Genomic DNA, 15,620 nt, shown 5'->3' with positions numbered 1-15,620 from the left:
TTGCATTCCTGTTTGGAAAAAATGCTAGGCATTGTTAAAATTCAAGATACAATACATGATGCAATGTTTGTTTTTAAAGATAGGGTGCACGTTTTCTCTAACAAGGTACATTTTCTTACGACAGCACATCCACATGACAGGAACACATCTCTGATTTAAAGGAAAGCTATTACTATTACGTTAAATTAAGTTATTTTGTGATTGCTGCCAATTACATGAAGTCGAATATTATTTTTTTATTTTAGCGAACTTCTTTATTAGCTATCAGAAGGAAATGTACAAACTAATTTCAAAAATATGTTTGTTAAGTAGTGCATATACATATATGTACCTTATCTTCATTCAAAAAAATGAAGTTAAAACAATGGGAACACTAAATATAATGAAGTAAATAATATTGTCAGAATCAACGTGCAACAATTAATATCTGCAATCCTACTAATGAATATAAGAGGCAGATATTTCGGCAAAGAAGCTTGAAATAATGGGATATGGCGGGCAATGTGAATTATACGTGGGCTGTAAATTTAGAAGTGGCAACACTATTAGGAAGAGGTGGTAACGCCCTCCATGTGATTTCAAGGAATTGAGCATTTTCAGCTAGTGCCAATGTCGGTGTGTGGAGTACCAAAGTGGTCGGTGCAGCGAGTACTGTTGTTTAGGATCGAAGTTTAAATGAACACCATTTTGTGTACTGCCCTAAAACGTGTTTACAAAAGTAGAACAGCGATTCTGGATCAAAATCCAAGTGGCCCGTGGCAAAAATTCACAATAACGTTATCAAGACTTGCATGAAGGCTGTAGCAACAATACCTAGTCATATATGATGGTTGCACAATGGTGACAATATCGGGAACCCAACATGATTCAATTTTTTTCATGTTCTCACTGACATATCCCAACCTCCTCAAGAAATGCACTTACCCATTGTGCAACCAACGCTAAGTATTGTTGCTACAGGCTTCATGCAAGTGTTGATAACATTCTTGTGAATTTTTGCCACGGGCCACTTGGAATTTGATCCACAGTCGTTGTTCTACTTTTGTAAACACGTTTTAGGGCAGTACACAAAATGGTGTTCATTTCAACCTCGTACACATAGAACAGTACTCCCTGCACCGACCACTCTTGGTACTCCACACACTGACAATGCTCAATGCCTGATAGCACATGCAGGGTGTTATCACCTCTTCCTGACAGTGTTGCCACATAAATGTATAGCCCACGTACATAAGAATGAATTGATAGTCTGTCGTTCTTATTGATGGCATTTTTAGCATAATGGAGTTATGTATTGTGATAATAGTGCGCGGGTATGCGAGATAAAGTCATTCAGTGTCGAAACTGTGGGCACCTTTTCCTCGACAGCTATTCCAGATGCACACAACACCAATGCCACCCTCAGTTTATTGCCATAACTTTGCACACTCAATCAGTGCCCGAGAAAACTCTCAAAAAACAAAACAAATTACATCCATCCACGAAGATGATCACGTGACGAAAACCGTTTCCTTGATCAATATGGTATCTTCACGAAGGAGTTGAGTGTCTGGATGCCCTCGTAGTCGGCGTACGTGGCCCAGTACGTGATGTTGAAGATGATGAATGCCACAGGGAAGAGAATGCGTGACAACACGTCAATCTTATGTCCGGCCGTTGGGAATCTTGACAGCCACTGCTTCACAAGGTTCGGTTTGACTTCATCGTCAGCCCCTTTCACGTCTTGCTCTATCTTGGAGTCGCTTCCGTCCGTCTCCACCAGAGGTTTCTGGAAAGAGTGATTGAAAGTCTAATAGATGGCGCTGGTAATATGACCTCTAGAACATCTTACAAGTTAGTCTGTCTACAACTATTACCTCTAGCATTTTACAGGAAGTATTTGTATAAAAATCAGTGCATGCATCTTTTACATGTGATCCATCCTTTCCAGACTGTGCATAGTCTGAAATGTTAATACATATTAAAACCTGTAGTTATTTTGGTTACCAATGTGATTTAGTCATCAATTCTAAACACATCTGTTGTAACGAACAATTTGAGACATTTCCCGGGACTTTGTGTCCTATAAAACTGTAATATATGTATGTAATTATGTCATAAAAATTGAAAAATATGTCATAAAACTGCAGAAATATTCCCAGTAAAGCCAAAAATATGCACAACAGTACTTTCGAATTTCTCATTACGGTAAGTCAGTCATAGGTGTAGCTAGAACTTTATATTTGGGTGTGCACAAAGAAAAAAAATGAGATCTTGTACCTTTTTAATATCATATTTTGCAACACAATCACTTGGCTCTTTAACTGCACTGATGTTTGTAAAGGAATATAAATTCACTAAATGACAGTGTTGAAAATTTCTGAATATATGTAGTAGAAAAAAATTAAATTGCATAGAAATTACAGACACACAAAATGTTCATAAATGTTACAAACAAATACATCAAAATACACGTCATCTATAAGAAGAGACGTCTGTCAAAAGGTACAATGTTCTTAAACTCATCAATAACTTCATTTACATCAATAGACAAAGCTTTTTCCTGTTCCACAAATAGCAAGATCAGGGCTTCTAATCTATCCTTCTTCTGAGTTGCTCTTAATTTAGTTTTAACTTGGGAAAGCTTGGAGAAAGCTCTCTCACACGTGCAGCTTGTGACAGGTATAGAAGAAAAGCGCTGTAGTACAGAGTAGAATGCAGTAAATATCTTCTTTCTCCAATGACATAAAAAAATCGAAAATCTATAGACACTCATTTCATCAGCGATAATGCACACGTTTGTACCAAGTAATGACATTTTCAACTTCTTATAAACTGCCGCTTATTTTCTCTCTTATTGAAATATCTGTCTTTAATTCTCTTTGATAAAGCAGCCCATTAGGGTGTGCCTGGGCACACCCCGTAGCTACGCCTAGGGTGCATAGTCTGAAATGTTAATAAATATTAAACGCTGTAGTTATTGGGGTTACCAATGTGATTTAGTCATCAATTCTAAATACATAAATAAATTGTAACGAACAATTTCAGACATTTCGCCGAGACTCTATGTCCTATAAAACTGTAAAATATGTATGTAATTATGTCATAAAAGTTGAAAAATATGTCAGAAAAATGCAGAAATATTCCCAGTAAAGCCAAAAATATGCACAATAGTACTTTCGAATTTCTCATTACGGTAAGTCAATATCATCCAGGGAAGATTGACTATGTCAAAATATGCCTTATCAAGTTTGTCTATTTCGGCTGAGTTTCATCAGATACGTAAAGATCTCACCCCAGATTCAATCCGATGTAAATAAAAAATATGTTAGGGAACATGAATCCCGGGCCCTGATAACAACTATGCTATTTTCATACCTCATGAAATAAAGCACAAAAGTTAATTCATGATTTTTTTTACTGGATGTATTAGAAAGTAAAATAACAACCAAGTACTTAGTATATAACATTTAATAACTATATCTGAATTTTGAAAACATTTTCTACAAATTACATTCTCCTAAATTTTGGCCGTGTTCGAAAGGTGCAAGACCGTACTTGAAGCGAGCATCCTCCAAGTATGGTCTTGGAGTGCGGTTTTCAAGTCGTGGACTGGAAGTGAAAGTCTTTCGAATTGCACTTCGACTGCAGCGCCAAATACGATCAATAGATAAAACTGAGTACTCGTTGTTTTCCCCGCGTTTTTAAACACTTATTTTTCACTATAGAAATCACATAGCATTTTCAAATGTTCGTACATATACATCTCCACACATTAGAAGAACTATAATTAACAACTTGCTGGCCCATAACGTAGCATCTACCTGTGTCGCTGGCGCTCTACCTCCGTGATTTTAAACAAATGAACAACGAGTGTGGACAACATGTGACCTAGTCACCAACCATCTGCACTGCGAGCTGTGCACTTGCGTACTTCTGTTCTTGGCGCTTTCGAACTTTACTAGGTGACGTCACTTACGCCAAGACCATACTTCAAGTCTGTACTTTGTACCTTCGGACAGAGCCTTATTTTTGTGCTACTTATTAACATATGTGATAATATTTTAATGCTCATCTCTGATAGTATTAAGAGGCATCGTTTAATAGGCGTCAGCGATCTGGTTTCCAAGTAAAAACACTATTATTAGTGCAATAATTACAATGGAATTATTTTACATGAAGCTTTTTAGAAAGTGTAAAAATGTGTTAATTTGCAATTAAAGACAACAGAATTTGAAATATACACGAAATACGAGGTAGAAGAAAGAAAGAAAAAATAGATACTGCTGTGGTTTGCTACTCCTTGAAAAACGTTTTTACCTATTATTTTAGCAATACAGTAAAACCTCGTTAATCCGGACTAATAGGGAGGGGGATAATTTGACCGGTTTAACGAAAGTCCGGATTAACATAAATATCCTAAACGAACAGTGGAAAGTGCATTACCTTAAAATTCCGCTTATAGCAACAAAACACGTTTATTATGGTGTATTTAAAGGGCATAGGCCTAAATACACTATACAGGACAGTAAAATGTAAAGCAATACTGTACATACAATGCGATTGTTGACTTCTAGCCATAGTTAAAACCTTGCATTCTGCTTTTTTTTCAGATTAAGCGAAGTCCGGCTTATCAGTGTCCGGATTAACGAGGTTTTACTGTATAGGCAAAACGTCCAGGATATATGTTTATCTATGCCTTCTTATGAGGGACGATGAGTACCTATCTTCCTATAACCTGACAAGTTAAGTCCCAATATGCGCAGATCGCTGCGGAGCAATTCCTATTACGTCATCCTCCCCATCACTCTTCCAGGCAGTGGTCTGGCTTTGAGAGTACCAGTGGTACCAACTCAGCAAAATTAAGCTAAAACAAATATGACAAATGATTTTCACTGTTTAGCGTGACCTGGAGGGACGGTGCCGGTTCATATTATATCAGTGGTTCATTTTATTTAATCCGGCTTTTGAAAATGCGTGTGATGCGTGGATCGTAAACTGTAGTATTACGCACGCGCGTTAAGGTTTATAACGAAGAGAAACTACTGGGCGAATGACTTGATTTTCTGAATGCGACATCGAGCAGTGGCCTGTTTTATTTCAAAAAAGCCGAGTGGGGTGGGGGTTCTTTTGTTTATCGTACAACAATCGCTACGAGAAGGCAATCTGATAACATGCTTGCCTGTGTTCTTTTTTTAAAGCATTGAAATGTTCTTGCTCCTTACTCTTGGCTGCATATTTTTGAAATGCGAGTTCTTCTTTTTAATATATCTTATCAATATCAGTATGCGAACAATATTTCACCGTTGTTTAACCCTATCTTTCTCTACCTTTCTTACGGTCTTGTCAAGTTCAGAGCTGTAGCTAGGGTGCGACGGAAGAAGGCCCTGGGCGCCTAACGATCTAAATAAAAAAAATGTAAAAGAGAATGCCATGGCGCCCCATGATTTTCTTTGTGCCATATTAAATTAATATTGTTTCCAGTTTGCAAAAATTTGTATCTAAAAATTTTCTTGCTCGCTTCGCTCACAATTTTATTGTTTTCTGTAATGCATTGTAAATTACCAGAGAGAGAAGTTATAACTACTAAGTACTTCACACTCTTGCTGCTAAACAGTTTTGTCTTAAATGCATGAACACGATTGTTTGGAGAAAGAAGAGCGCGGCACATTTCTGAGTCAATTTATTTATTTGTCATTGTGCCTCTATGTATACTACATTATATATGTATATACCTGGAGATCCAAACGTCCCGGAACGGTCACATATCGTGAGAAATACACATAGAATCAGAAAACGAAAAAATACGTGTTTAAGAATTGAAAGAAAGCTATTCAATGATATCACACTTGATTCCCCACCCACGCCCCCTGGGTTGGGGCGGGGGCAACTGTGAAATTTTAAATGGAAACCTTTGAAACGGAGATATGGCGATTTTAAATTCACGCAAAAAAAAAAAAAATGTGAAAATTTCATATAACCCAAAGTATTTTCAAAGGGACGCTCTGCCCCTAATTGAGCTAGAGTGAAAGCGATTGCAGATTCGGAATCTTGACGTGCAGATTGCAGATTCCGAATCTGCAATTTCCGAATCTGCAATCGCTTTCACTCTAGCTCAATTAGGGGCAGAGCGTCCCTTTTATTATTTTTTTTGGTTTTAGCTAATTTTCACTTTTTTTTTCATTTATAATTTCAGAGTTGCCCCCGCCCCACCTCCACTAGTTTTATCTGCCTGACTTTCTACACCATTAAAAACAACCGCAAACCTTAGGTAGCCCATTTGGGTTCAGGTACCTTACATTTCACTGGAGTATTAATTCTTCCGCTTTTCTTTACTATGGCACTCCTTTTCGTTCCACTATTTTTCCCTTTAGTGCTTGGCTGCTATTGACCTTATGACACAGTATTCCTTTAACTTATGTTCTTCTTGGGGTTTAATTCCTTTCATGACCCTTAATTCATACCATCATTGTCCCCTATAACACTTAATGCCTCTAACTCTTAGCGGATGATCGTGGCGCAATGGTTGGAACAGCGAATCTCGGCCTGAGCATGGGTGTCATTTGTGAGTGTCCCTTCATCAATTTTTCACTCCTCATCTTCGGGTCTAGCCAAAAAGGTAGAAAAGATAAGCCGAATAACAAAAAAATAATCATCTAACTCGTGTTCCTCATGCCGCTTTGTTCCTTTCGCTTTCATTTCCTACGGCTCTTAATTCATTTCACCCTTGGAGACTTAAATCCTCTAACATCTGTTCCTCGTGGCACTTGTTTCTGGTCTTTTCATATTTTCGTTTCTCTTGGCGTTTGATTAATGTCGCTGACCTTCCTTTGAACAACTATTTCTTCACCAATTTGCTCTGTTGGCACTGAGTTTCCGCTGTTCACTTTTCACCCTCTTCTTCCCTTTGACACACAAACGTTCTGCTGTTATTGTGTTTGGCGCTTAATTCTTTTCGATATTTTTTCCGTTTATAAGCACGCCACTTCATTCGATTTGCTGCTGTTCTCTTCTACCATCACTTATTTACACTGCGTTTAATTTCCTTCATTCTGTGGTCTTGGTTACGTTTACTCTTGTTCACTACAGCGTTTATTTATATTCACTGTACTTTCATTTGGTATTAATTCATTTCGCTGTTCTTGCATTTGTCATTAGTTCCTTTCACTGTTGTGTTTGGTATAAATTCCTTTCACTGTTGTTGCATTTTGCATTAGTTCCATTACATTTAGCATTAGATAATTTCACTGTTGTTGCATTTGGTATTAGTTTCCTTCACTGTTGTTGCATTTGGCATCCTTTCACTGTTGTTGCATTTGGCATTAGTTCCTTTCACTTTCGTTGCATTTCGTATTAGATCCTTTCACTGTTGTTGCATTTGGCATTCGATCCTTTCGCTGTTGTTGCATTTGGCATTAGTTCTTTTCACTGTTGTTGCATTTGGCATTAGTTCCTTTCACTGTTGTTGCATTTGGCATTCGATCCTTTGACTGCTCTTGCATTTGGCATTCGTTCCTTTCACTGTTGTTGATAAGCATTCGTTCCTTTCACTGTTGTTGCATTTGGCATTAGTTCATTTCACTGTTGTTGCATTTGGCATTCGTTCCTTTCACTGTTGTTGCATTTGGCATTGGTTCATTTCACTGTTGTTGCATTTGGCATGCGTTCCTGTCACTGTTGTTGCAGTTGGTATTAGTTCCTTTCACTGTTATTGCATTTGGCATTAGTTCCTTTACATTTAGCATTAAATCATTTCACTTTTAGCTTTTTGCATTGATTCCATGTACTGTTGTTCCCTTTGCCGCATATTTCCATTCGCTCTTGTATTCTCTAAACTTTGGATTCTAATACGTTTGATCCGTATGGAGTTTAGTAACTTTCACTGCTGTTTCCTTTGTCACTACTTACTTGTGCCGTTGCTATTCCTTTTCATCGTTGTTTGTTCCACCTCATCCTTAATTCTTTACACTTACTTTGGTTTTTCCGATTGTAATCAAGGTAGCTTGGTCGAATTGCTTAGGAATTTTACTTTAAACCAGGGTTTTCAAATGTCCAGGAATTTTAATCAATTCAATTCCGGTCCATTAGAGAAAATCAGTAAGCGTAAATGTGTTCCGGACCGTAAAGAACCTTTTTATCTGTAAAGTTTTTCAATCCGGTCCAGGAGCCTTTGTTTCCAGATGAATTTATATACGGTCCAGGAACTATTTCTCCAGCTGAATTTAAATACGGTCGAGGAATCTTTCTTCCGGATCAATTTAAATACGGTCCAGGAACCATTTTTTCAATGAAACAATACGCAACTTGTACCGAATATAAATTGTGCGAGAAAATCTCGGGTTCTGTAGCGGAACCAACCAAAATCCTAGAATTTAGGAGTTCCTGGACCTGCAACAACTCTTCTTTAAAGTGCAGGTTGAGTTAGATGTAGAAAAAAGTTCAGAGTTACTTACCAATGCAACTGAGTTGTTTCCTTCCTCGATCTCCAACCCCCTTCGACTCGTCTTGTTGGGGTTGGTGTTCCTTCCGCCAAAGAGAATCACAGCCACCACTTCCACCAGGGCGGCGAACACGAAGAGCAGCATCCAGTTGGACCAGGAGTCGATGGCCTTGGCGTCTCCAGAGGCGGGGGAGGCGGCGGTCACTCGAGAGCTCTCGAACACTGTCGACAAGAAGATGATGACGGAGATGATGACCCTCGTGCTGGTAGCCTGGATCTCCAGCCAGAATACGATCCACGAGACGATAGCCAGCAACCCCAGGGGCAGGTAGAGGTGGAACAGGTAGTTCTTCACCACCCTCTTGAAGAGGAAGTCCGCTCTCAGGCAACTGTACTCACCTAAAGGAATGGAAGCAAGGCATTTCAGTCAAACCACAGATGGAACAATGGTTTTTATACATCATGGTACGAGGGGAGGCTGTAAAGTATTGAGCCTTACCCAGAAAAAAATAAGCTAGGAATCTGTAACTGCCACTATTCTACATATTCCCCCAGGAAGTCAATGCACTTGAATTGCCTCCTTAACACTCCCAAATCATTGTCCCTTTAGGTTGTTTTTTTTTCAGATGGGAGAACAGATAATAGTCAGATCGAGCCAGGTGAGGCGAATAGGGTGGATGGGGCAACACTTGAAAACCTAAGGAGGTCAGTGTCGTCATTGTTTCACCTGCAGTGTGTGGCGATGCATTGTCATGCAACAGTCATGCAAATTTTCTGGAGGTGCTGCCATTTTAACTTTGAACTTGAGAAACAAAGGAAAGTTAAAATCATAGAAAGTCGATTATTGCACCATTACATATAGAAGAATTGACCAGTACACCCTGCAAATTTCAGCCTCCTAGCTCATTTTTTTCTGGGTAAGGCTTAGTACTTATCAGCCTCCCCTCGCATGTTGGCAGATCTTGACAGGTATCACGTACGTGCTTCACCAAGAGATCCATGGAGACAGCACGTGCCAGTCAGGGATAGTCGCTCGCTTCATGAAAGAAATACCAACACTTAGTTGTATCTTACGGAGCAGGCATTTTAGATGTCGATCGGAAAAGCTGCTTCCAGAAGCTTACAGAAGCAGAACACAACAACACATTAATTGGTAAGAAGGAAATAAGTGATGAAACGATGATGATGTTTTACAAGACAATCTACATTCCCACATTACTGTATGATACAGAGAGCTTCATATTACTATCAAAACAGAATAACATAATTCAAGAAGCGGAGATGAGATACCTACGAAGAGCAATAGGAAAGACTAGAAGCGATAGGATTAGAAAGATCACTATTAGGGACCAGTTACAGCAAAGAACACTATTTGAAACAATAGAGAGAAAGGCACTGCAATGGTTTAAACATGTCACAAGAATGGAGGAGAATCACAATCCTAGACAGTTGCTGGGGCCTCCCCGATGGCGCAATGGTAGCGTCGTTGCCTTGTAATCAAGGGGTCCCGGGTTCGATACCCGGTCGAGGCACAAGTGGTTCGGATTCCACTTTAAACTGTAGGTCCAGTCCCGATTAGCCTTACTGTGCATAAAGTGACTTAAAACAACATATCAATCAATCAATAAACCTAGACAGGTGCTGGAGGCCAGAACAGAAGGCAAGGGGGGAGAGGACGACCAAGAGATCAATGGGAAGAGTATGTGGAAATAATAGAAAAAAAGAAAGGGAAAACAATGCCGGAAATCCGAAACCTAGCCTTGGACAGTAAAAGTGTATAGGAAGTGGATGATGGAACCAGACGCTTAATGGCAGAAGGGGATGGAAACAAAGAAGAAGATCGGAAAAGAATGTACCCTCTATGGGCTTGAATAACTTGTTAGTAAAACAATCGGGTAATAGCACGCTCAGTTGCCATGAGTACACCAAACATACTTTTAGCAACAACGGACAGCAGACAAAAGATCATTCAGTGGCGCGAACTGTACCAGGTACGTCTTCTTGCCTACAATATACGCTATATAACCAGATAGCTATAATGATTAGCTAAAACATGTCTGATCAATAGTCAAATCCACGGGTTTTGCTGATATGGACCAATCATACAGACCTACTAGGCAATTACCAAGAAATAATGTATAAATTTTGATATAAATATGACCAAAATGTAAAGCCAAAATTACCATTCTACTGCGTATGCACAGTTTTGTTATTTAATGGTATTGCACCTTACTTGATTAATTACATTGATGATGATGAATGGTGAATTGTTGATAGAACAAACACAGTTGAGTTGGTGTTTTACGTCCACTTTATGCACAGTAAGGCTAATCGGGATTGAACCTACAGTTTAAGTGAGGTCCGAACCACTATGTGCCTCCACTGGGCATCGAACCCAGAACCCCTTGATTACAAGGCGACGATGCGCCATCGGGGATGCAGGAACAAACACAGGATTCACACCTAGGTCATCTGGTTTTTGTAGCGCCCTACATCAACTCGTCAACCTATTATTATCATTAGTTTTTGAGTTATTCTGACTCAAATTACAAGTTACACTTACAAGTCAAAAGATATAAACAAGTAACTGCGTTTTGTATTCAAACGCGATGTAATGAATGTATACTTAACACATCATAGGGTGTCAGCCATTATTTCAGGCACGTATCCAGAATTTTTCAAAGGAGTCTGAACCACAAATTGGTAGGGCATAGATCATCACTACTATGAACTGGGGCGGCGCCGGGGGGGGGGGGGGGGGGTGCGAAGGGGTGTTTACGCACCCCCTAAATTTCTACCGCACCCCCTTCAGCACCCCCTATTCAAAACCTATATTGAAAACAATAACTCTTACAGTGTCATATGTCGTAGTCTCATTGAGCGCTCGAATGTTAGGTATTGTAGTGAGACCGCTGTTATTGTAGCCTATACAACAGCCAAGCATTGACAGAGAAGCCGCATATATTTTCCTGTACTGTCGACAGTCTCTGTAAAGATCAGAGGCCGTTATCTTTTCTTTCGTCAGTATTGTTGTTAAGAATTGTTTCTTCTTTTGTTTTAAGTGGCCTCTTTGTGTTTTTCGATATTTGCCTACAGCTCAGTGAGGACTTTTTCTTTTTTTGGCATTGTTGTTAAACGGTTTTATTGTCCGCCTACTTGTTGTTCCTCTTTTCTCCAAGTCGCACTGAAACAAAATATTCAGGTGCTCTCAAGATATCATTAGATCGTGCTGAGGAAGGGTTTCCATGAGGTTCTGCCCTCCGCGGCAGCTGCATAGCACTGTTGCCAACTTAGATCTTTTGGAGCAAGATCTGGCTCTTTCGTGCACTTGTTCGGCTGTTAACTGGAGCGCCCGCCCCCTGCTCCACTGTGATGCCATCACTGGCTCCGGCCCACATAGACCAACTTTTGCCATGAACATACATTTTGCACGTGACGTGATATTATTATATTGGCTGCCCCAACCCCTCTTACCTTCCCAGCTACTTTTATATAACGCCCTGGATGAGGTGAAGATCACATAATATTGTTATCCTGGAATCCTTTAATTTCGATTTACTACGGCCGTCAATAGATTTTTGAGATGGATGTTGTTGCCGGAAATAAGAATATATTGTCATCACTTTAAAGTTAACGGTAATAGCATTTCTTCTACACGTAAAATTATCCTAGGAGGTACTTTATGGAGACTTAGTAAATCTAGCTCCTTGAAAGTCAACTTTAGCTTCATTTATGGTGCAATTGTGCTTTTTTTATGTGCATCAGGTTTGGCAACACTGCCAGGATGGCCGTAGGAGGCAAGGAGACATACATTACGTTTATGGGAACATTATTTTACGTTTCCTCTCTGGAATATCAAATATCCAATTGCGTAGAAAAGTACTGAAATAGAACACGTTGAACAATTCCTTGGTCGTCGGAATAATCGGAACTCCCACTTGATTAGCTGTAACTTGAAGGTGAAGTTGATTCCCCATAAGGAATGCATGGGATTCTGTAAATGCTTATTCATTATTTTTTCAAACATTGGTTAAACAACTAGCTTAAAATTCAAATTTAAAAAACCGCTTCGAACATGGAGAGAAATTCATACTCTCTTGGCGAGCCGGGTTTTCTTAGTACCAGCGCCCATTCCGACGATTTTGAAATAAATGCAGAACCAGTGCAAAACTGACACTCGCCCCCCTCATGAAGTTCCAACAAAATATTTTTTATTTTCTTTATTTTTTTTTGTGACGCCTTAGTCTTTTCTTTATTATTTGGTGTCGATTTTCTGCCACTTTTGCCTAGTTGCAATGGTAACGATGAGCAATGGTTAAATGAAATTGATGAAGGAACACTCTCAGAGAACAGACCAGGACTCTCAACCTGTACCTTCGATGGCGAGATTTGACGTTTTCTGGCACCGAGCCGGCTGGTATCTTAGAAGAGGGTATTCTGGCGATTACGTCCGTCGAGCGTACGGTATTTGGAGCGCACAAAGAAGATAAGCCATTTATTGAGGGCACGTGAAGGTCACATAACTGAGTCACCCTAGCATATCCAAGGTGCAGGCAAGGAGGAGATTGAAATTTGTAAAGTGGGTAGTGAGAAAGTCGAGGTTCAGAACGCTTTGATTTTGTGTAGTTTTCTTTTTTTTTCAAATGGAAGTAAACACCACTACAAGAGTAAACCTAGTCTTCTGCTCGACGGATATCGATACCATGTTGGACGTCAAATTGAGAACTTAGGCTTAGCATAGGAGTACAAAGAAAACGAGGAGATTAAGAATACATGTAGGATGTGTACTGCTTTGGCGTTGATACCGACAGAAATAGTCGACGAATCCTGGCTCAGAATTATGGAGAGCGCGCCACAGGATCTAAAATTAACAAGATTCCTGGACTATTTTGTGGAGCAGTGGTGGAACAACGAGAGAATACCAATAAATCTATGAAATGTTTCCGGCCAAAGGACAAATAATCCATTTGAAGGATGGAACAACAAGTTCAACAGGATCTTTGGAGCACCAAATCCGAACGTTTACCTACTCGGCCAGAAAATGAAAGAAGAAGTGGAAGAGGTAAGCGGCAGGATAATGGCTCAACACTAGGAAGAGGAGACGCAAGTTCATTGAAACGGAAAGATGCATACAAGCCATTCTAGAAGAACCAACATGTGCATTAGATTACACATTGTCCAGTCGCAAGTCTGGAAAAAAGTGTGAAGGAATGTTGATATTTAATCATAAAGGTAGAAAAATATGTGTGTGTTCCAAATAAGGTAGTTGAAATGTCATTCAGGAAGTGGCGCTCGATGTACGAAATTTCCTTCGTGTGCTCGATGTACGAACTTTCCTTTGTGCGCTCGATGTATGAAATTACCTCTGTGCGCTCGATGTACATGCGCTCATCATTCTGGCAGGGTAAATAAAGTCTAATAGATGCGCTGTAAACTGTTGGAAGCCATTATTTTATCTGGCAACAAGAATGTTTAACCCACCTGTGTTTGTCTTTGAGTTGCAATAGTCAATTCCAAACCCTTGCATTACAAACGGGTTGAGGTCCAGGTTCTTCACGGACTGCACTGGGTCCATCTTTTTCCACATCAATATCTGGTCTTCTGTTGTGTGAGCATCTGAAATAGAGCCAAAAATAATCATTTTTTTTAATATTTGCACTTCATGATTCCTGAGGAATAACGTTCGATGTGTCAAAGTTTTGCTGATAGTTTTATCATTGCACCAACAGAAAATTGTCATTATCCCCATAGAGGGTAAATCGAAATCCAGTTTGCATGAGGCTTGCACATATACCTAACTACCACAGCCTACAATTTAAAATGGTGTTATCATATCTACTAGGCTTCAAAGTTTTAATTTTACTCAAAAAGCAAATGTAAATTATGGTTTGGTCAGAGGTTGTAAGTGGAAATATTAGCTGGGGGAATGTTTGATCAAGTTTCAGGATACGTAGGGAAGGATGCTTGTGTGGATCACAATGGAGAAAATGTAGTAAGTTGGAGATGCTTATTTAAATTACCTTAGCTGGGAGATGCTTTGAAAAATAATTCTAAAATGTGGGGGAAGCAACATAAAAAATACACGATGCAATTCCTTATAAATTGAAAAAAATACAATATTGATTATTTGTAAGAGCACAAATGTTTCTCCTCTAAGCAATAAATAGGTATTATGTAAAAATATAAATTGTACTCACAACTTGCCATTCTCAACGAACATGATTGCTTATCCATAGGATAATTTGATAGGTCCATTGGGCAGGCTAAAGTCATTGTTACCCTGAAAATTGAGAATAATAAGAATTAAAAATAGGTATAATCCGTTCCAGCTAACTGTAGCCCAGACGAACGAGAACAAGTCTCTGCGCAAGTAGTGACGCGAGACGGCTCCACCAATGAAGAGTGAGAAAAACGGGATTGTGTAATGGGCGACGGGAGTTACCCGATTTCCTCCTTCTCTCTGTAAGTATTGCTAACTTTTGAAAACGATAATACCTGATAATACCGTTCACAGTTGGCAAACGGACCGTATTTTTATCTCCAGGTCCGTACGATTGGTTTAAGAATTTCTTAGGGAAATATTAGTGATAAAACTGCAAGAGCAAATTTTGACAAGCCGTGCATTTAGCGTACGTACATACATGCCATGCCATTTCCATACATGTACGGTCAGGACCGTACGGTTTGCAATGCTAACCTTTTTCACCAGTCGATTTTCCTCCTCTGCCGAATATGCGTGGTCTTGCTCTACAGTTAGCTGGGATAGAGTATAGTTTCGATATTTCTATGAACAAACAATCAGTGTTCAATATCAAGATGAAATATATTACATACTGAAACTTATTAAAAGATTTAAAATATAACCGGTTTTATATTATATAAATTATATATATATACATATATGAATCGGTGAGACCAAGAAGGGAAGGATTCCACTCGACCTTACTTCCGGGAAATAAAAAAAAAAAAAAACTCATAGCAACCAAAATTAAAAGCCGGATGAAGAAACTTACAATTCAAACTTATTCATTATAACCATAGTAACAATATTCCATAAATGTTTTGTTTTTAAAACCTTTATTTTTGCTCTGATATGTATTCAAAGTATTAAGCCCATTTTGTTCAAAAAGTGGAAACTTTCCATTCTTGGTCTCACCGGTTCAAAATAAATCCGCATGTGTTCTGTGTCCTGTGGCTGCTA

At 39.1% G+C, this 15,620-nt stretch overlaps 1 protein-coding gene across 1 annotated transcript in view; it reads right to left on the bottom strand.

The window, feature by feature from the left end:
* Positions 1-228: 228 nt before the first annotated feature.
* LOC145980088 (glutamate-gated chloride channel-like) overlaps positions 229-15,620 on the bottom strand; it is a 108,469-nt gene continuing 93,077 nt past the window's right edge. Inside the window, exons 6-9 of the mRNA XM_083113086.1 lie at positions 14,617-14,699; positions 13,901-14,035; positions 8,433-8,818; positions 229-1,768 (exon numbers count right to left, since the gene is read on the bottom strand). Of these exons, the coding sequence (XP_082969212.1) occupies positions 1,517-1,768; positions 8,433-8,818; positions 13,901-14,035; positions 14,617-14,699 (856 nt within the window). The 3' untranslated portion in view covers positions 229-1,516. The remainder of the gene's footprint in view (positions 1,769-8,432; positions 8,819-13,900; positions 14,036-14,616; positions 14,700-15,620) is intronic.

The sequence above is a fragment of the Lepisma saccharinum genome, chromosome 27 (assembly GCF_977018435.1).
Source record: "Lepisma saccharinum chromosome 27, izLepSacc3.1, whole genome shotgun sequence".
NCBI classification, from domain to species: domain Eukaryota; kingdom Metazoa; phylum Arthropoda; class Insecta; order Zygentoma; family Lepismatidae; genus Lepisma; species Lepisma saccharinum.
This window is presented reverse-complemented; position numbering and strand designations above follow the sequence as displayed.